The sequence below is a fragment of the Propithecus coquereli genome, unplaced genomic scaffold, assembly GCF_000956105.1.
Source record: "Propithecus coquereli isolate 6110/MARCELLA unplaced genomic scaffold, Pcoq_1.0 Scaffold73, whole genome shotgun sequence".
Classification (NCBI taxonomy): Eukaryota; Metazoa; Chordata; class Mammalia; order Primates; family Indriidae; genus Propithecus; species Propithecus coquereli.
The window spans coordinates 521,735-543,337 of NW_012153396.1; the positions used below are offsets into that span (position 1 = coordinate 521,735).

The 21,603-nt window shown below is 35.9% G+C and overlaps 1 protein-coding gene across 3 annotated transcripts in view; it reads right to left on the minus strand.

Annotated features, from left to right (window-relative positions):
• Positions 1-21,603, minus strand: part of HPSE2 (heparanase 2 (inactive)) — a 621,208-nt gene that overhangs the window by 211,011 nt on the left and 388,594 nt on the right. For all 3 annotated transcript variants that reach the window (XM_012661668.1, XM_012661669.1, XM_012661671.1), the window contains one exon: positions 15,134-15,305. In XM_012661668.1, coding sequence (XP_012517122.1) covers positions 15,134-15,305 — 172 coding nt within the window. The remainder of the gene's footprint in view (positions 1-15,133; positions 15,306-21,603) is intronic.

Consider the following 21,603-nt stretch of genomic DNA (forward strand, 5'->3'; position numbering starts at 1 on the left):
AAAGAACACTCCTGCTAAACCCTAAAAAAATAAAATACTTCAGTCACAATTTAATATTTTTAAACAAATTATAGTATCTTTTTAACCTTAGTCCTATATCGAAGCAGTAGAAAAGTTGTTTTAGCTAACATTGAAGAAACAGTAATATTAAATATGTGTTCACGTGAAAATTGCTGTAAACTACATTCTTCTTTTTTCCTTCTTACCAAAATAATGAGACCAACTTCAAGCATGGAAGCATTTCTACATTTAGGTTGAGGAGGAAAAAATCAAATTTGCAAATAATGTCAAACAAAATATGCACTTCCAAATACCACGAAGATGATCAAACACATCCTTGTTTTCTGAGAAGTGAAAAAAAATCATCTAAAATGGGGCAAACATCCTCTTTTCAGAAGTCTTTGAATAATATTTCTTTTAAACTAGAAAAAGAAAAACCAATCTCAGAAATAACACATAAAGGAAAATGATTAGATAAAATTTCAAGGAACAGATATTATAGTCAATGAGTTTGGGGTATTCTCCCCACCTCTATGCTCCTTCCCTGAAAATTAGGGCTTTCTATATTTTATACATGGGAATCTATACCACTCCTATACTCTGTTTTTACATCCATATTGGCACTGTGGAGGACAGCAAGTCCAAAAAGATGATGATTTTCTTTGTTCAAATCTAACTTTGATGGATTCTTCTGCTCTCTAGTTCAGCCTGTTTCTCGGAAACTGGCCCAAACCACATAAATGAATACCTTCAACACAGCTGGAAAATGCTCAGCAACAGTAATATTAGAGGTGGAATAACATGTACATAGAATAATGCTGTCAGGAGTGAAATACCACTGGGAAAATAAAATTCCATTTAGGGTCTGGTATTATCCAAGGATTTTCAACTATTCACTCCATTCTAATCCCTAGATTTAGGTCTACGAATATACAAATTAAAGATGACCCAGTATGTGAATATTGAAAAGAGGGGAAGGTCTTGGTTTCCCAAGGTTGGATGTTTCCATATCTGAATTACAATGACAGAAATCTGGATTATGATCTCAGAGGGCAAGGGGTATTTTTTCTCATGCTGACCTCCAATCACGCAAAGGATAAGAGAAGGAAGGGGACAGGGACCTATATCAAACAAAATTGGCCAGTGCCAGGCAGACATTTTAGTATTTAGGAGCCTTTCCCATTAGAGCCAATATGCTGCTATAGAAAAGAACAAAATATCTCCTTTCATTGTGAGAGTTCCTTTCCTCCCCCAGGGGACCCCAAATCTGGGAGAATTTCTTTCCTCTGTTATCCACCTGCACATATGACGTATCTGAAATATTGTCGAGCCTTCTCTCCCAGGGCATATCACAGCTCTCTCTTATAATAAGGCCCATCTTTATTCATGGTCTTTGGGGGTTGATTTCTACTTCTGAACCACAGAGTACAACTCTAAAAACTGGATTCTGAATTTTGCTCCCAGGAAAGAGGATACATCCTTCACAGAGAACTGGATGCCTAAATGAGTACATACTTCAATAAGAGTACAGCAGCCTGATCTTTCTTGTCCATAAAAAGAATCTTTAGTTATGTAACTAACACAAATAAGATGTGACAGCCATTCCACACAAAAGCCTAGGAAAAACTAGTGAGAAAATTATTCATGTTGAGTTATAGTAAACCAGGCTGAACTCTAGATAAACAACAAATTTAGGGGCATCTTTCATTTGGTCCAAAGCCACTTACTTTTTCATGGCTGATTACATGTTGAGCTATTCTGGGTGCTACGTAGAACTAATGAAATATTGACATCTCTCTCTTTCTCTCTCCCCCTGCCTCCCTCCCCTTCAATCCTCCCTTCTCTGCTCTCCTCACCTCTATTTATATATAATATCACATTGGCAGTAGACTGATAAATAGCATAGCTATTTGTTTGGTGACTTTAATAGCTAGTGAATATCTCTATTTAGGCTTCCCTTTGAGCTTACATTTCCCTTAGTTTCCCTATAGATTATAAAGCCTTTAATATACAGGATTTGAGATGGGTGAGACTTTTTGTCCAGTCTCTCTTATTGTTAAAAGTTACTTCCAGGACATTAAATTTAAGGAGAGTCGTAAATGGAGAAAGGAAAAAATAACTACCATTTGCTGATTGACAGGCACTTGATAAGCAGTTTACACATTTTACAATCCTGTAAGATTGGTATTATCAGTTTCATTTTATAAAGAAACTGCTTAAGATCACCCAGGTTAATAAGTTGCAGAGCTGGGATTCAAACTAAATTCTGGCTCTAAAGCCTTTGTTATAACCATGCAGAGATGGCAAATTTGTGCTATATGTGGTGCTGTTTCCTTTTCCTGAGCCTATGGCAGACATTGGTAGTAGATCTCAATACTCCCTCAGTTATCTCAGAATTGGCCTAAGAATCTTTCTTGAGATAGGGTGCCAGGCACTATCACCTGGAACTGGCCCCCAGGATGAAGCCCATTTGCTGCTAATGCAGGGTTGGGAGAAAGGAGGTTACAGGACAATGTCTGCAAGAAGCCAGAGGCAGATGTAAGAGAAAAACACATATAGGAAGATCAAATAGATTTGCTTGATTGGAATGAAGGGAAAGGGAGGGGAATGGGGAATGCTGAGAGAAGATGTTGAAAGCGATCTGGAAGGCTCTGGCTAGAGCTGGAACATGCTGGCTAGGGGAAGATCATGATAGACATGTCTTGACAGTCCAAAATGCTGCTGAGGAAGTTGTAAAGACTTGGATTCAAGCAAAGAAGGCTATAATTAACCTGAATATGATTTGACCTGGCTGTGGAACCTGGTGTAAAGGAGGAAAAATGCATCAGGATGTCATCATGAATTTCACACAGAAAAGTAAACTTTCCAAAAGCGCAAGCCCTGGTCTGAAGCTGACTCTATGAGAGTGAGCACTGTGGAACTGAGGTGGAGAAGGATTATATCTTGTTTTGTGTGTTAGACCATTTAGCTTAGTTGAAAGATGAGGATTCAGGAAAACAGCACCAGAGTAGAAAGAGGATGGGCCCTGGAGTCAGATATCTGATCTGAGATCTGGATACACAGCTCATTAGCCATGTGACCTTGGATAAGTTGTTTAACCTCCCTGAACCATGTCATATGGAGAGAATAGCACCTACTTTCCAAACATGTTGTGAAGATTAACAAGAAAACATACATGTAAGAACACAAGTAGTGCCTGGCACATTGTTGGCACTCAATAAATGTGAGTTTCCTCTTCCTGGTTCTGGCTTTTGAGCTTGGTAAATCATTTAATATTTGTGCACCTACATTCCCTGATATATAAAATAAAGATAATAAAACTTGCTTTGCCTATATTACAGGGTAATGATTCTCATACTTTGGTGTGTAAATAATTCCTTGAGGTCTTTATTCAAAATGCCAATACATAGGTCCCATCCTTCCATATCTGGTTCAGGAGATCTGAGCTGGAGCCTAAGAATCATGCTGCATTTTTAACAATCCCTCCAGGTACTTCTGATACAGGAGGACAATAAACCAAACTTGTGACAAATTGTGATCTTAACAGCACCTGTAAGAGTAGAGCACTCTTGGAGGAAAAAGTAAGATTGCAAGGGAAAGAAGAGGGTAGGGAGGAAAAAAAATGGAAAAGAAGAAAGTAAGGAAGAATATTTCCCAAGGCCATTTGACTTACAAAATGTCAAATCTAAATCTGTGTTCTAGGACTCCAGCCTCCATCTCCAATGTTCTTTCTAACTTCTATTCTAGATTGATTTTTCTGATGTTAGAGACATAGAAAAACATCTTTCATCACAATGACAAGAACTCATAAGCTTGACTTTGGGTAAAGAATTAGTCTGCTTCTCCAATCATGAAAGAAGTCTTTTCCAAGAAAAAAGTAAAAGTAAAAGAAAGCAAGTTTAGAAGTAACTGGTTGTTAACACAATTCTCAGCTAGGGAACAGAACTTTGCAGTAGCCGGTGCTTCCCTGTTAATGAGCCCTGAACATCTTTGGTTCCTCTCTAGAGGCAGAGAGATGGAATTCTCTTCTTATAAACTAAGAGTAATATACTGTTCTCTTTTCTCCTCCTGCAGTTTGGTCAAGTCATATAACTCTTTCACAGTTGAAATAAAACAGAACAATTATTAGGAATAACATTGCGATAATTACTCTGTGTACCAAATTGTCCCCAGCTGTGCATCTTCCCACTCCAAACAAGAATGTGACATAAGTAAGTTCACAGGAGGGAAGTAGAGCTGTGGTTACCCTCATTATACTGACATGTTATTGTAGCTAAATCTTGCTAGTTCCTTTCCTCATGTAAGTCTCTGAACTGCTTAGAAAGCTACATTGAGTCATGTACAAAAAAGCTATTAGACTAAAACCTGCCTTTTCATCTTTGAAATATATCTGTTCTTCTTGACAGTTGTGGCTAACATTTATTTAGGTGTCAACATATGCCAGGAACTGTACTAAGCACTTTAAATTCATTATCTTCATTTATCTTCACAACAAACCCAAGACATAGGTAAGCTTATTAGTCTCATTTTATAGATAAGAGGAATGATACTTTAGAGAGGTTAAACAATTCCTCAAGATGACTCAGCTAGTAGATAATCCAGGTCTCATTTAGTTCCAAAGTGTACGCTCATTACCATCTTGCTGTATTGACTCACTATAAGAGAAAATAGAAGCCTATTGTTATATATTAGGAAATAAATTGGGAAGTCTTTTATTTTGTGCTAAATTGTGTTAGAACCCAAGAAGCTTAGAGCTGAAAGAGACCTCATGAATAATTTATTATTATACCCCTATGAGGAGACTGATGTTCACAGTGGATATGGTAGCAAATAAATACCCCAAACTACCTTTTGTCTCTATTTGCATTCTCTTCTTGACATGTATATAGGCAGGACTGACTTCTCTATTAGGCAATTAGGCACAGCAGGCACAATGCCTCGGACCTACAATACTTTTATGGACCAAGGTTAAATCAGAAGAAAAAAATAAAGTTTTAAATTGAAAATAATGTTTTAATATATTTGTCCTCATACCAATGGAGTTGTAAAATATAATTTTTAATGTCTTTAAGGAGGAAGGGACTCATGAAGTCTAAAGTACCTTGAGCCTGCAGATGTCATAATGAAAGCCTGTGCATAGGAATACAGTGAAATTTCAATCCTTATCCATCCACATAACTTTCACAGCTACCCATGCTTTTAGTAAAATGTGAAGTCCACAAATCAGCATTAGGCAATTAGTAGAAGTATTGGTAATTAGACATAACCAAAGATAGAAATTCTGGATATAAAAAGGCAATTTTTCTATTTCTGGTTTGTATTAAACATACACCATATATCATGTGGTCTGCTGTGATGGCAAAGACCATTACTTACTTCCTAGTTTTGTTCTGTTTCTTTCTCCTTTGCTCAATTTTGAATGATTTCCATAGCTGTCTGGGACCATGGGAGCAGAAAGCTCTGTCCAGCTTTCTGTTTCTAACAGAGGTACAGGTTAGAATATTCCACTAGCAACTCTATAGAATGTTGGGAGAAATTCCATTCCTCCCTTCATTCATTCAACAAATTTGAGCACCTACTAGGTTACCAGGCTTTATGCCCGTACTGTCTATATTATACAATGGGAAATACAGCAGACATACTTTCCCCCCTCATGGAATTTATAACATATAACCAATAAGTAAACAAACAATAAATATACAATTTGAAATTTTAATAAGTGCTGTAAAGAGAACTCTCAGGGTGTGTAGATAGAGAATTACTTAGCTAGGTTACTCAAAGAAGTGCTCTAATGGAAGAGAAGAAACCAGCCATGTGGCAAGAGAAGAGAACACTCAAGGTAGAAGTTGAAGTTCAGCATGCACCAGACCAGTGAGGTCCGAGTGAAGTTAGAAAAAGGAAATGTGGTAGATAAAAGATAAAAGATGAAATGATAAAAATGAAGAGCTGGATAGAGGCCAGATCAGTCATCATATAGCCCTGTGGGCCATGGTAAGGAGATTCAATTTTATTCTAAGAGCCATGAAAAGTCATTAAAGAGTCTTTAGCAAGTGACTGGCATCATATGAATTATGTTTGTAAAGATTTTTCTGGCAACTGAATGGTGAATAGATTAGAGGAGGACAAGAATGAAAGCATGTACACCAGAAATGAGGCTCTTGAAGCAGTGCAGGTTCTCTGGGTTCTCCAACCTGTAATTCTTTTTTTAGTGCTTGCTCTACTGCCATCCCTCACCTGAACCAGACACTCATATTCTAAGTCAATGTGCTCCAAATGTGTTAGTGGAACACTAGTCCCTCAAGAAGGTCTCTGAAAATAAGACTCTGTGGTCAAATAAATTCAGAGAATTCTGCATGCTAAATCCCTTTCTTGGAGATTCAGAATGTAAACTAATGTATTAAAGGTAAGTGTTTCAGTAAGTGTGTGGATCCCAGTAGTTCTCAAACTTACTTGACCATGGAACCTTTAATGTTTTTTCCCTCCACATAATGTTAATATCCTGCAGAACTGATATTCTCCAGAGCACATTTAAGAAAGTGCTGCTATAAGTCATTCTAACCAAGAGTCAAGCAAATTCCATGTGCTTCATTTTCTGGGCCTCCTCTTCTCTACCTCTCCATTTATTATCCCAATGGTTTAGACAATATTTTCAGAATCTTCATATATTATATAAGGATATCACCCCTCATATGTGTTATTTCTTCTTTCCATTTTTACCTTCTATTTTCTGTCAACTGTCTCTTTACTTTTATATTGTTAAGGTTGGTAAACTTTTCATTCTTTCTGTAATCATATTTTTCTTCCTTGTTTCTAGATCTGGATCTTCTATAAGACAGCTGTTGGGTATCCTGAATTGATCATCTATATCAGTAATGTTTTATCTCAAGATTTCCATCTCTGTCTAAAGCTCTTCGCAAGGGAAATATTCTTGATTTTATCTTCCAATTATTTTATTAGACTCCTAAGAGCTTTCTGGAGGTATAATTTATATACCATACAATTCATCCATGTAAGTTTACAATTCAATAGTTTTTATTATATTTAAAGAGCTGTGCAACCATTAACATAATCTAATTCTAGAATATTTCATCACTTCAAAAAGAAACCCTGTACCCATTAGCAGTCACTCCCCATTTCCCCACAGTCTCCACTAGCCCTAAGCAAGGACTAATCTACTCTTAGTTTCTATTGATTTGCTTATTCTGGACATTTCATATAAAGTGAATCACCATGTGTAGCTTTTGTGAGTGGCTTCTTTCAGTGATCATAATGTTTTCAAGGTTCATCCATGCTGTAACATGTTTTAGTACTTCATTTATTTTAATTGTCTGAAAATATTCCATTATATGGATATACCACATTTTATTTATCCATTCATCACTTGATGGACTTGTGGACTGTTTCCATTTTCTGGCTATTATGAATAATGTTTCTATGAATATTTGTGTACAAGTTTTTACGTGTACAAGAGTTTTCATTTCTCTTAGAGAGAAAGTGCTTAGTCATATGTTAATTATGTTTAACCTTTTAAGTAATTGCCAGATTGTTTTCCAAAGCACTAAACTATATCATATTCCCACCAGCATTGTATCAAGGTTCCAATTTCTCTGCACTCTCTCTAATACTTGTATTGTATGCCTTTTTGATTATACCCATTCTAGTGGGTGTGAAGTGGTATCTCATGGAGGTTTTGATTTACATTTCCCTAATGACTAACAATGTTAAGCATCTATTCATGTGCTTATTGGCTATTTGTATATCTTCTTTGGAAAAATGTTCAAATCCCTTTTTCCCATATTTCAACTAGGTTATTTGTCTCTTTATTATTGAGTTGTAAGAGTTCTTTATATGTATTCTGGATACAAGTACTTTACAGATATATGACTTGCAAATATTTTCTCCTATTCTTTGTGCGATCTGTTCATATTCTTGATGGTGGTGTTTTAGTTTATCACTTACGTCTTTAGTGCTATATCTAAGAAATCATTGCCTAAACTTTATTAGACTTAATTTCTACAAGTATATGTTTAGTTTCAAAATATCTTTTTGTTCTGATTATACCTTTTTTATAGAATTATATTTTTACAAATATAATTTACAAATATACTTTTATAAATATAAGTACAAAATTTTTCTATATCTCTATAAGGACATTAATCACAGATTTTTATTTTTAAAGAACTGATCTTGAATGATAACTCTTCTTGAGTAAATTGTTTAATTTATTTATCTTGGTTTTTCTCTTTCATGCTAATGGTTTCTTTCTTCTGTCTTGTGATAGTTGGCTATGTACAGGCATACCTCAGCAATACTGTGGGTTCAGTTCCAGACCACCACAATAAAGCAAATATTGCAATAAAGCAAGCCCCACAATTTTTTTGGTTTCCCAGCACATATAAAAGTTATGTTTATACTATACTGTAGTCTATTAATTGTGCAATAGACTTATGTCTAAAAGAACAATGTATATACCTTAACTTGAAAATACTTCCTTGCTAAAAAAAACTGCTAACAATCACCTGAGCCGTTAGCAAGTCATAATCACTTTGTTGGTGGAGGATCTCGCCTCAATATTGATGGCTGCTGACTGATAAGGATGATGGTTGCTGAAGGCTGGAGTAGCTGTGGGAGTTTATTAAAATAACAGTGAAGTTTGCATCAATTGACTCTTTTCATGAAAGAGTTCTCTGTAGCATGCGATGCTGTTTGATAGCATTTTACCCACAGTGAACTTCTTTCAAAATTAAAGTCAATCCTCTCAAACTCTGTCACTGCTTTACCAACTAAGTTTATGCAATATTCTAAATTGTTTGTTGTCATTTCAACAATGTTCACAGCATCTTCACCAGAAGTAGTTTCTACCTCAAGAAACTACTTTGTTTGCTCACCATAAGAAGCAACTTCTCATTGGTCAAGTTTTATCATAAGATTGCAGCATCTGTAGGCTCACTTTGCTTTTTTTTTTTTTTTTTTTTTTTAGACAAGGTCTCATTCTGTTGCCTAGACTATAGGGCAGTGGTGTCATCATGGCTCATTACAATCTCAAATTCCTGGGCTCACATGATCCTCTTGCCTCAGCCTTTCAACTAGCTGGGACTACAGGTGCATGCCACCATGCCTGGCTAATTTTTCTACTTTTTTGTAGAGATGCAGTCTTGCCATGATGCCCAGGCCCAGGTCTTGAACTCCTGGCCTCAAGTGATCCTCCTGCGTCAGCCTCCCAAAATGCTGGCATTACAAGCATCAGCCACCGTGCCCAGCTGTTCATGCCTTTAGATAAAAATCAATGATTGGGAATAGCCAGTTGCCAAATGAGGACATGAAAACAGTGAAACAAATACTTCCATTTTCCAGACAATATGCTAGTCCTTGAAAACACAAACATGAAGATTCCATCTACGTCCTAATGGATTTCACATTTGGGAGAGAGCCCTGTTTAGTCCTATAACTACCTAAGTAAAAATGCTTATCCAGCAATCCCACTGCTAGATATGTATCCAACAGAAAGAAAATTAGTATGTTGAAAAGATACCTGCACTCCCATGTTTACTGCAGCACTATTCACAATAGCCAAAATATGGAAGCAACTTAACTGTCTATGAATAGATGAATGGACAAAGAAAATGTGGTATATATACACATGGAATACTATTCAGCCATAAAAAGGAACGAAATTCTGCCATTTCCAGCAACATGGATGGAACTAGAGATACTACGTCAAGTGAAATAAGCCAGGCATAGAAAGACAAATAACATATGTTGTCGTTCATATATGGGAGCGAAAAACATGGATCTCATGGAGGTAGAGAGTACAATGGTTGTCACCAGAGGCTGGGGAGAGTTTGGGGGAGGGGTTATGAAGAGAAGTTGGTTAATGGGTACTAAAATACAGTTAGAAGGAATAAGTTCTAGTGTTTGATAGCACAGTAGGGTAACAATAGTTAACGATAATTTATTGTATATTTCAAAATAGCGGGAAGAGAAAATTTGGAATGTTCCCAACACAAAGAAATGATAAATGTTTGAGATGATGAATATCCTAATTATCCCAATTTGATCATTACATATTGTATGCATGTATCAAAATATCACATGTATTTCATAAATATGTACAATTATTACATATCAATAAAAATTTTTTAAAGCTCAAAACTTGGTTTGGTTCTATAAAACTAAAGATAATCACTATGATTTATAAAAATCACCATAATTTATCAATTATTTATACAAAGATTTACAATACTTGACAATCACAATTATGTAAAGTGTTTTCATGTCAGATGACCCTAGAGTCAGTTATTTAATGAGACAGATATTACTCATTTGATATGCATTTATAAGACACTTCCTGTATTCCTAGGTTCTGAAGACACAGAATGAATAAATCAGATGGGGTCCTGATCCTAGTCTATAGTATATCAGGGAAGGCAAATATGTAAACAAATGTTGTCATTAATTTGATAAGTGCTACAGCAGTAAAATAAACAAAATGCTATGTAAGGGCAGAGGAGGCCATAAGAAATCCAGACTGAAGATGTCAGAGAAGATCTAGGGAAAAAAGAAAAACAAGAGGAGAGGGTGGTATTCCAAACAAAATGACACAAAATAAAAAGGTACAAAGGTAAAAAAGAGTATGTCATCTTCCAAGATTTACATATACTGCACTTTGATGTAGCTAGAAGGCAGGTTATACAAGGGGGTATAGCTACTTAATTAGCTGCAAATTTATGCAGGTACAGACCTTAAAGGCCAGGAGTGCATCTGACGGGGTTTGTATTTCAAGCAAGAGTAACCAGATATTGCATTTTTTAAAGAAAATTATTCTATTTTATAGGAGCATTAGTCCCCATTCAGTGAACCTTGTTGTTTAGGTCTACTGTAAGTGTCACATAGAGACCCATGTGTGAATGCAGCCCACATTAGCTGCAAGATCAAGGAGGAAAATGGCAAGCTATAGAAAATCTTTATATACACAGAGGGGCATTGTTCTGCCTTGGCCAGCCCTCAGAACTGCCAGAGCAGCAGAGCACATAGGTGGGTGGTTTATTGGGCACCCACAAGTCAGGTACATTGTGAGCGAACCCAGAACAGTCGCAGAATGAAGAGCACCTGACAGGGTGGGTTTCCTAGGAATCATTTATTATTTTTGTTAAATAGGACTAATAAAGCAATAATGTTCTAGACATCTACCTAAATAATCAGACTCAGTTCTACATACAAGCAACAGCTCATGGGCTTCTTTTCTATTTTTCCACGCTACTAAAACCGTTGGATGTAAAATACTAGTTTGTTCATTAATTCTGTGAAAAGTACCATGATTGAAAATAAGTCTAAACAGCTGTAAAAGCGACTACACTGACATGAAATAAATTTAATAAGTCTAAAAACAACTACTCAGACATCCAAACAGAAAAATTATTAAAGTCTGAGACTGGATACAGAGAAATCCGTTAGGAGAAAAAATGATAACGTTTAAAATAAAATGAAAAGAAGATGGGATATGATTGATACTTAGAAGTAAGAAATTACATTACTTAATAACAATTGAGTATGTGGACATAGAGGAAGACTGAATTTAAAATGGCCTCTGGTCTGGGCCTCAGGCAAAATGGTTATTATGATACTAACAAAACTTGGGATAAGACTATATAAGACAACATACAGATTTTGAAAATCCTCAGATTTTTTATAGTTAACAAAATTTAAGTTTAAACAACCATGCAGCATGATCTTGCATTAATTAAAATAGAGTAAATTGATTAAAAATGACAATACTCCTTGCTGTAGGATATTGAGGAAAAAGACACACTAACACAGTGCTGTCCTGCAAACTGGTGAGAAATTGTTCTGAAAAGAAATTTGGCAACAAATATAAGAGCCATAAAAATTATCATATACTTTGACGTAGAAACCCAACTTTTTGGAATATAGCCCAAGGATTTAATTCAAAAGAAATAAAAAACCTATTTGTATAAAGATGTTTATAGCTGTGCTGTATATTACAGGCAAAAACTGGAAACAGCCCAAATGCCCAACAGCGAGGGAAAGCTTAGGCAGACTTTGGTACATTAATGCAATGGAATATTTTATTGCTATTAAGAATGATGAATATGAGAACTATGTAGAAATAAGGAAAGGGTCATATGAAGCAATGAGTGAAAAATGCAGAACTCAAAATCATGCATATACAATGATCGCGACTATGTAAAATTATATCTGTACAACCAAGAGGATTAGAAAAGACTACAGAGCTGGTAATTTAGAGTGGTGACATTTTTGTTATTGTTAGTTCTAGTTGCTGGGATGTTTATGTGTTTCTAGTTATATTTCACTGTATATTTAGTACATATACATTAAGAAAGATATTATAAATCTCCATTTTTTTTCTTTCTGGCACATAAAAGAAAAAAAAATGTTCATCAGTATCTTTCCTAGCCCTAAGTGATTTTCTCTAGTCTCTTGAGTCCTATTTTTATTTTTGGATATGGAGGAAGTGGAGCCCACCATTTGCCACCATAATATCCCAGTGACATGCTCATTTTTTTCATCTGTTGCTTATTACTATATCCAAGAGTCTTGACTTACTCATAACAAACTAGCATCTATGTGTTCACTTTTACACCATGTACACAAACCAGGATGCCTTGACTACACTTAATGTACAGGGTAGAGGCTTCTCCTAAGTATGACTTTTTTATCTCTTACATAGAGAAATATTTATTTCTTATGCTGGAGGAATTATCCCTCCATATAATGAAGGTCAATCCCTCTGGATTCCATTTCTTCTAACCTTAAAGGACTTCTCACGTTGGCTATATCCTCCTCCTCTTGTATCATCTAGCTCTTCTCCTCTCAAGGATCTATCTCAGCAACCTACAAACCTATTCTATTATCTACCAAATTAAAAGGGAAAAATGCCATCATCTTCCTTGACCACACAATTGCCTTTGTTTTTCTGTCTGCCTTCACGGTAAAAATTCTCCTAAGAATTTTTGTCTGTATTATTTCCAATTTCTCACACCCGATTCACTCATTTGACGACAGCAATCCAACTTCTGTTCCCACCATTCTCCTGAACTGTGTTTCTCAAGGTTACCAACAACTTACATATTGCCAAATCCAAAGGCACTTTCCTGTCTTCCTGTTACTTGACCTCCTGACCTTTTAGCAGCACTCCCTCCTAATTCGAAACTCTCTTTTCTTGGTTTGCGTGCACTGCATTTTCTCCCTTCCTCTCACTTCTGAGGCCATTTATCTTTTCCTGTATTTCTAAACGTGCAAGGTCCTCAGGGCTCTCTCCTAAGCCTCTGTCTCCTTTTTTATACTCTCTTTGAATGATCTCCTCTATTCCTATGGCTTTAAATTCCATTTTCATGCTAATGGCTCCCCAAATTAATATCTCTAGTAGAGGTCTTGATCACTTCATTTGTATTCAATGGTATACTTGACATTTCTATTTAGAGTCAATCATAATAAACATAACATGAAAACCAAAGTCATGATTTTCTTCCCAGAACCAGTTATTCCCCAGTCTTCCCATCTTCGTTATAACAATTCCATCTACCCAATTACTTACATATCCCTATGTCACATTATCATACACTTATCCAATATATCATCATGTCCTGTGAATCCTACCTCCAACAATATATTCCACTGCCACCACCCTAGTCCGTGTCCCCTTCATTCTTTCTCTGCACTACTGCAGCAGCCTTATCACTGACTTCCCTGCTTCCTCTCCAATCCATTTTCCACAGAGTAGACATAACATACTTTTTATATAATTAATCATTTTCCTCCAGCTTAAAAACATTCAGTATCTTCCCAAATGTACTTACAAGAAATTCCAACCCATTTTTATGCCTATAAGCCCCTATGTAACATGACTCCTATTTTTTTTTTTTTTTTTTTTTTTTGAGATAGAGGCTGTGTCGCCCTGAGTAGAGTGCAGTGGCGTCATCATAGCTCACTGCAACCTTAAACTCCTGGGCTCAGAGGATCCTCCTGCCTCAGCCTCCCAAGTAGCTGGGACTACAGACACGTACCACCACGACACGTACCACCACGCCTGGCTAATTTTTCTATTTTTAGTAGAGACGAGGTCTCGCTGTTGCTCAGGTTGGTCTTGAACTCCCAAGCAATCCTTCCGCCTCAGCCTCCTAGAGTGCTAGGATTTCAGGCATGAGCCACCATGCCTGGCCCTTTTTCTTTCTTTTTAATTAAAATTTTTATTAAGATAATTGCAGATTCACATGCAATTGGAAAAACAAAGAGAAATCTCCACACATTTTGCCCAGATTTCCCCAATGGTAACATTTTGGAAAACCATAATATCACAGCCAGAATATTGGCATTGATACAATCCACCAATATTATTCAGATTTCCCCAGTTTTACGTACACTCATACGTGTATATGTGTGTTTAGTTCTATACAATTTTCTGACCTGTGTAGGTTCATGTATCTGACACCACAGTCAAGATACTGAATAGTGTCATCACCTCCAGGATCCCTCCTGTAGCCCTTTCTAACCATATTCATTGCCCTCCCCTCACTACCTCTTTAACCTCAGGCAACCAGTAATCTGTTCTCCATTTCTATAATTTTGTCATTTCACAAATGTTATATAGATGGAGTCATACAGTATGTAACTGTATTGGCTTTTTTTATTCAGTATAATCTTCTGGAGATTCATCCAGACTGTTGCATGTATCCACAGTTTGTTCCTTTTTATTGCTTTCTAATCCAACTCTGCTGGCCAAGATTTTGTAAAGCTTCACTCTTGTAAGAGGTCACTGGAATAGAGCGAGTAATTTTTTTGCTTTTTTAAAAATATAAAATGAAGCTATGAAGTACTGTAATATTAAATGTGTTTTTTTCAAAAATGCATCCCTTCCAACCCATCCTAGAGATTGTGATATCTCATCACTCTCTGCTGACCATGGAAGGCCTGGAGAGATGAGAAGTTCTTCCACTGTTTCAAGGGGAATCTCTGATTTAGAGTGGGGGAAGCCACTATGGAAAAAGTCCTTCCTTTCTTTGTAAGACCAAAAATAACCAGGAAAAATACAAATACATTAATTCATTACATTTAATTAACAACATCATAAGAACAGCTAAATAATCTGACCTACCCATCTAGGAGGGCAATGACGTTCTTCCTGGGCCGCCCAATATTAGGGCCATACAAGCTGGCTCTGGAGTAAATCCGGATGGGCTGCAACAGGCTCTTCAGCTGGATGTAATCCTTTCCCAACTGGCTGCCATTTACTGCCCGGCCATGCATGGTCCGATAGTTATTTGGCTCTAGATTAAAAGCAGACATGTGAGTCAGAGTTGAGAGGGTGAGGCTCTGCCAACATATTCCTGGCCACAGAAAAAGACTTTGCCTTTTTCTTAACAGTATGAATAAAATAACCAAAAAAGAGAGCGTGAATTAACTTGAGAAAGTACTCAAACAAAAAGCTACCAGTGCCATCTTACTATCCTATTTGTTTTCAAAGTAATCTTCACAAAAGATCACCTAATCCACAACAGAGATCATACTGATTTTCAGGTGATACTCCATAATGAAGGGTGTACTGGATTGAATAGTATCCCCCCTCCCAAATTTATGTCTACCAGAATCTCAGAATATGACCTCATTTGGAAGTGGGATCTTTGAAGATGTAATTAGTTTAGTTAAGATAAGGTCATACTGGAACTGGGTGGGACCTAAATCCAATGACTGCTGTCTTTATAAGAGAAAGGAGGTAGAAGTTCAGGTATATAGATACACAGGGAAGAATGCTATGTGACAATGGAGACAAAGGTTGGAGAGATGCTGCTATGCTAAGGATTGCTGGCAGCCACCAGAAGCTAAGAGAGAGGCATGGAATAGATTCTTCCTCAGAGCCTTCAGAAGAAACCAACCCTGCTGATGCTCTGACTTCAGAATTCTGGCCTCCTGAACCTTGAGAGAATAAATTTCTATTGTTTTAAACTACCATGTAAAAAACAAACCATAGGGTAGTATAAAAAAGTACCTTGCTTTCTGTTAGAATTTCCAAGGGTTGCTGACATAGATTTAGCACTTATTACTGCCTTTAGCAATTCACTTCACCTCTCTGAATATGTTTTCTCATCTATACAATATTTACTTTATCAGGCACTTTATTTAGCATTTTGAGGTCCAAATAAAAGAGTCCATTTGAAAATGCTACGTTAACTAAATACTATGCAAATGTAGGATGACAATATTGTTGATAATTACAAATATAAACCTCTTGAGGAAGTAACCCTAAGACTTTTGTCATCAACCAGCGGCTAGTAGCAGCAAATAAGCATTGCTATGCCTTTTAAAATAAAAAGACAAATATATAATATTCTTTTTTGTGGGGGGGAACAGCTTTACTGAGATATCATTCACATACCAAACAATCCACCATTTTAATGTATATAGTTCAATGATTTTTAGTATATTCACCCAGTTGAGTAACCATCACCATAACAAATTTTAGAACATTTTAATCATCCCAGAAAGAAACCCCATGCCCATTAGCAGTCACTCCTCATCCCTCATAAGGCTCCCAGCCCTAAGCAATCACTTTCTGTAGCTATAGATTTGTCTATTCTGGGGGTTTAATATGACGGGAATCATACAATGTGTGGTCTTTTGTGTCTGGCTTCTTTCATTTAGCATAATCTTTTAAAGGTTCACACATGGTGTAGAATGTATCAGTACTTCAGTCCATTTTGTAGCCAAATAATATTCCAGTGTATGGATATACCTCATTTTATTTATCCATTCATCAATTGATGGACATTTAGCTTGCTTCCACTTTATTAACATTCATGAGCAAGTTTTTGTGCAGACAAATGTTTTAATTTCTCTTGGACATATGCCTAGGAGTTGAATTTCTGGGTTACTTGGTACTGATAACTTTATGTTTAACTTTTTGGGAAAATGCCAGACTATTTTCCAAAGTGGTTATACCATTTGACATTCCCACCAGCCATGTGTGAGCACTCCAATTTCTCCATATCCTTACCAACATTTGTTATTTTCTTTTTCGTTTTTAAATTTGGCCATCCTAAGTAAGTGTGATGTGGCATTTAACTGTAGTTTTGTTTTGTTTTGTTTTGATTTGCTTTTTCATGATGGCTGATGAGGTTGGGCATCTTTTCATATGCTTATTGCTCATTTGTATTTGCGTATCTTTGGAGACAGGTCTATTCAGACCCTTTTACCAACAATATTCTTTTAATTGCTTCTTGTGTTGTCCTTAATATGAGTGAAACAACATAACACATGATACTCACATTTCCAAGAACTAGGTCATCATGGCTCAGTCTTTTTTTCCTTAATTAATAGACTGCATTTATTTTTATTTTTTAGAGAAATTTTACATTTATAGAAAATTGAGCAGACAGTACAGAGGGTTCCCATACAACTTGTCTCCCTACTTCACACACACACTATTTGCCTTGGTGTGGTACATTTGTTACAACTGAAAAACTAGTAACTAATATAATAATACATTATTATTAACTAAAGTCCATATTTTACATTAGGGTTTACTCTTTGTGTTATACAATTGTATGGGTTTTGAAAGGTGGGTAATGTCATGTATTCACCATTACAATATCATGCAGAATAAGTTCATCACCCTAAAAGTCCCACGTGCTCCACCTATTCATTCTTTCCTCCCTCCCCATAGAACTCCTGGCAAGAAATGATCTGTTTACTCTCTATATATGGTTTTGCATCTTCCAGGATGTCATATAATCAAAATCATGGCTCAGGGTCTTTTAAATGAGATAAGAAGTTGGCCTTACATCCTGTGCTGGTATCAAAAAATGACCAAATCAGATCTTCTGTCTCTTGTCAATTTCATATGGCTAGGGAACTCAATGGTATGTCAACAAGGTAAATCAGGACAAATGCTTAAAAATGTAAGCTATTAATTTAACATGATTGTACATTAATTTATATTTTTATTATATATTATTTGTTAATTTACCATCTTTCCTGATTCATTCTTTATTCCTTTCAAACTAGAAGGGATCCTTCCAGTTCTAGTATCATGAGGGTTTAATATTTCCATAGTTTTAAGTTTATTCTGCCTTTACCTTTAGATAACAAACTCCTGGAGACTAAGAATTCTTTGTTCTATATATTCACTCTTAGTCACAGTATGGTCTAGCAAGCTATATAGTAGTGGGAAGAGAAGGAATTCAAGAATATCCTCCAACTCCCAACTTCCACTTGTCATAATATTTTGCAGGTGCTCAATACATACATATTAAATGCAAGAGTGACTAAATACTGTGAGAGTATGCATATGGATGGGAATATGTGGGGAAAGAATTGAGAGGATGAAAGTGAAGAAGGTGAGAAGCAGACAAGGAGAGAGAAATGAGAAAAGTAAATAAGCAAAGAAACCATATGGTTTCTCATTTTTCCCTTCTCCTCCTCTTTTGTCCTTTTTTTCTTCCCTAACCATCAAAACTCTATCCTCTGAAAATATAGTTCTCTAAGGCTCTGAGCTTCATAAATAATTAGCAATGTGGTTCAATCCTATGTTTGGCTTTCACAAGGCTATAACTGTTATATATATATATACACACACACAAATATACACAATCAAGATGCATAAATGTACATTTATACATTGTACATAGTGTATATAAATAAATCATACATTTATCCACACAGACACAGACTAAAAACTTAATAAATATTGAGAAATGAATGAATACAGCTGGGATGACTGAATCATCAGAATCATCATCTTTAAAGGGCTAAACTTTCTAAGGTCAGAAATTTGATTTTATCAAATCACCCAGTAGACAGGCTCTAGGGAACTGAGTCGTGTAACTAATTCTCAAAAGAGAATAATGGGTGAATGTATATAGGTTAGGTGTAGGCATGAATATATGACACTGATTCAATAATTAATTACAGTAGCTTTTACTTGCTTATAGAAATGGGCAGATCTATCTGGGAAGCACATTTATAATTCATAATGTAGTGCAGTGGTCATTCAATTAGAGATATTGCATTATCTTAAGGGAATTTTTGTTGTTAAGTATAGCCCTCTACAGAACACTGTTTTTCCCTGGAGCAGAGTTGGACTAGAATTTTTATACACTTCCAGAATCTGAGTCCCAGCTTCAACATGCCCCTAGTTCTTTCTTACTTTAGATTCACCAGTGGTAGAAATGCAAAAAATTACAATTATTATATTAGTCAGTTACAGAGTTAACAATTTATGAACATTTACAGAAACATTTTATATCTACGGGATATAATTATTTAAAATCTTATATCAAGAAAGTCATTCTTTCATAGACTCTGGCATCCTAAACTTTCTCAATCTTTGCCTCTTGATATTGAGTATATCTTGCTTTTGTGGTCTATGCCCATACAATTCACTGATTTCAAAGGAGAAGGGGAAAAAAAAGTAAGTTAGTCACTTGAAGTTTAGCCATTCTAGCAGGAACAACCAATGAAATGCCTACTTTGGTTTTTCCAATGCTACCTTTGCTCTAGAGATAAAATACTTGTTAACAGGGTATGGGTATATGGAAGGATGAGTCATAAAAGGCCTGACCAGTTCTATTGCCCCTCCCTAAATATGGATATAATGATTAAACTATTACCTCTGTACAAAAACATAAGGTTACAAAGAAGAAAATGGATATAAGATTGGAGAAACAAGACTAGGCCGGGAGGATGACCATAGATAATTTTTGAAGGGTAAAGGCTGAATACACATCATGGAATAGTTGTGACAAGAATACTATACATTGGGTATTTTAAGGAATGTGATTCTAGCACAAGAAAACTCTCAGTAGATGCAAAAATGAATTAAAGAAACAGCAAAATAAATCTTCTTTAAACCATAAAATGTAAGTTGAGTTAGATATATTATTTATTAAAGTTATATAAAAACAGAAATGTACTTTTAAAAAGAAAAGGGAAGAGAAAAATCCTAACTAACCCTAGACTTCCTGACTAGATTCAAAAATCACCTATAGAAATGCTCACAAAAACATTACTGGATACTTTCTATTTTTTAGAGTTTTCAAATTCATGAATTTGGTTATTTTCCTATCTATTCCTATCTATATTTCTATTGTCTCATCCATGACAGTGCCATTTCTCCTCCCCATAAATGATTCTTTGTTTTTGTTAAGCCCTGAAGAGGCACTTAAAAGGATGATGATGGGTATTAAGTGTGGTGTGGCTAAGGTGACTAAATAACATTCTTTTAATGTAATTAGCTCCATCTCTGAACTGTTCAGCATAGTTTGAGAGAGGAAGTAGATGTGGAGAGGCAAGCTCTCAGCTGTCTGAAATAGATGAGTGTATATAGAGAGATGTATATACTCTCTCTTCTCACCCACCCCTACCACCAAATCAGTCCAATTACACCAATTGAAGATTTATTTAGTTTAACAAGCTTCCACACTCAGAGATGCCGAAAACTCTACATTTCTAATTATTCCCATCAATCACTTGTAGATAAGTTTCAATTGCTTTGGATTTATCTATAACTACTTGAGGTTTTTTCACAAACCAATTTTATTTAGGCAGCACAATATTTTTACACGGGAAACAAACAAAGCCTTTTGGCACAGCATGTATTCTCCAATTCAGCAGAAGACTTACCACTCCTCAGTGTCTAATACCCATTTTAAACATTATGCCTAATGGGCCCCTCATGGCAGGTGCAATGCACTATTTGAAGATATTTTGCTGTTTGGAGTCTGATATTGAAGCAAAAGAAGGTTAGGTGGGGTGGTCATGAGTAGACAAAATATCAAAGAATGTCAAAAAGCATGAAATAGAAGATAGGAGGGGAAGAGATCACTAAAGGACTTTGCCTACTATGCAATAATTTTGCCTGGTTCAAAGTTGATCACATCATCCCTGCTTTTACTGTGGAATGTATAATACCAAACTGGTTTGGAATATGAAAAAACCTCAGGTTAACCCAGTTCTACCTCCTACAGTCAAAGTATCTTCAGTTCAACTCAACAGGTCTCCATTTGGTCCCTAATTCTTCCCAAATTTCTCCCAAGGCAGGTAAAGAAGAGAGAAAAGCAGAGTAAGAGCTAAGAAACTGGAGGTACATTCTAGTTAATGACTACTGATAGGAAGATAGGACATTTTATTCTTATAAGACCCTTGCCCTTTTATTATGAAGACTTCAAATTCCAGAATGTAATAAATATGTATGTGACCATGTATGTGCCCGTGCACAAACACACTCAGATACATAAGGCTCCAAACAAATGCAAGGCCATGGACAAAAATGTTGGAATCAATTTGTATTAGTAATTTGAAGAGAATTTTTGTTTTTTTAGACTCAATTGTTTTGTTCTAAGGTTTACCAAAAAGTCTTTTAATTAGAGAATCAGAAAATTTTCAGATTTATTCTATCTATAATTTTAACTATAACACATTTTGTTTTTTTTGTTTTTTTTAATTTTTATTGTTTTGAGACAGAGTCTCACTGTGTTGCCCGGGCTAGAGTGCTGTGGCGTCATCCTAGCTCACAGCAACCTCAAACTCCTGGGCTCAAGCGATCCTCCTGCCTCAGCCTCCCGAGTAGCT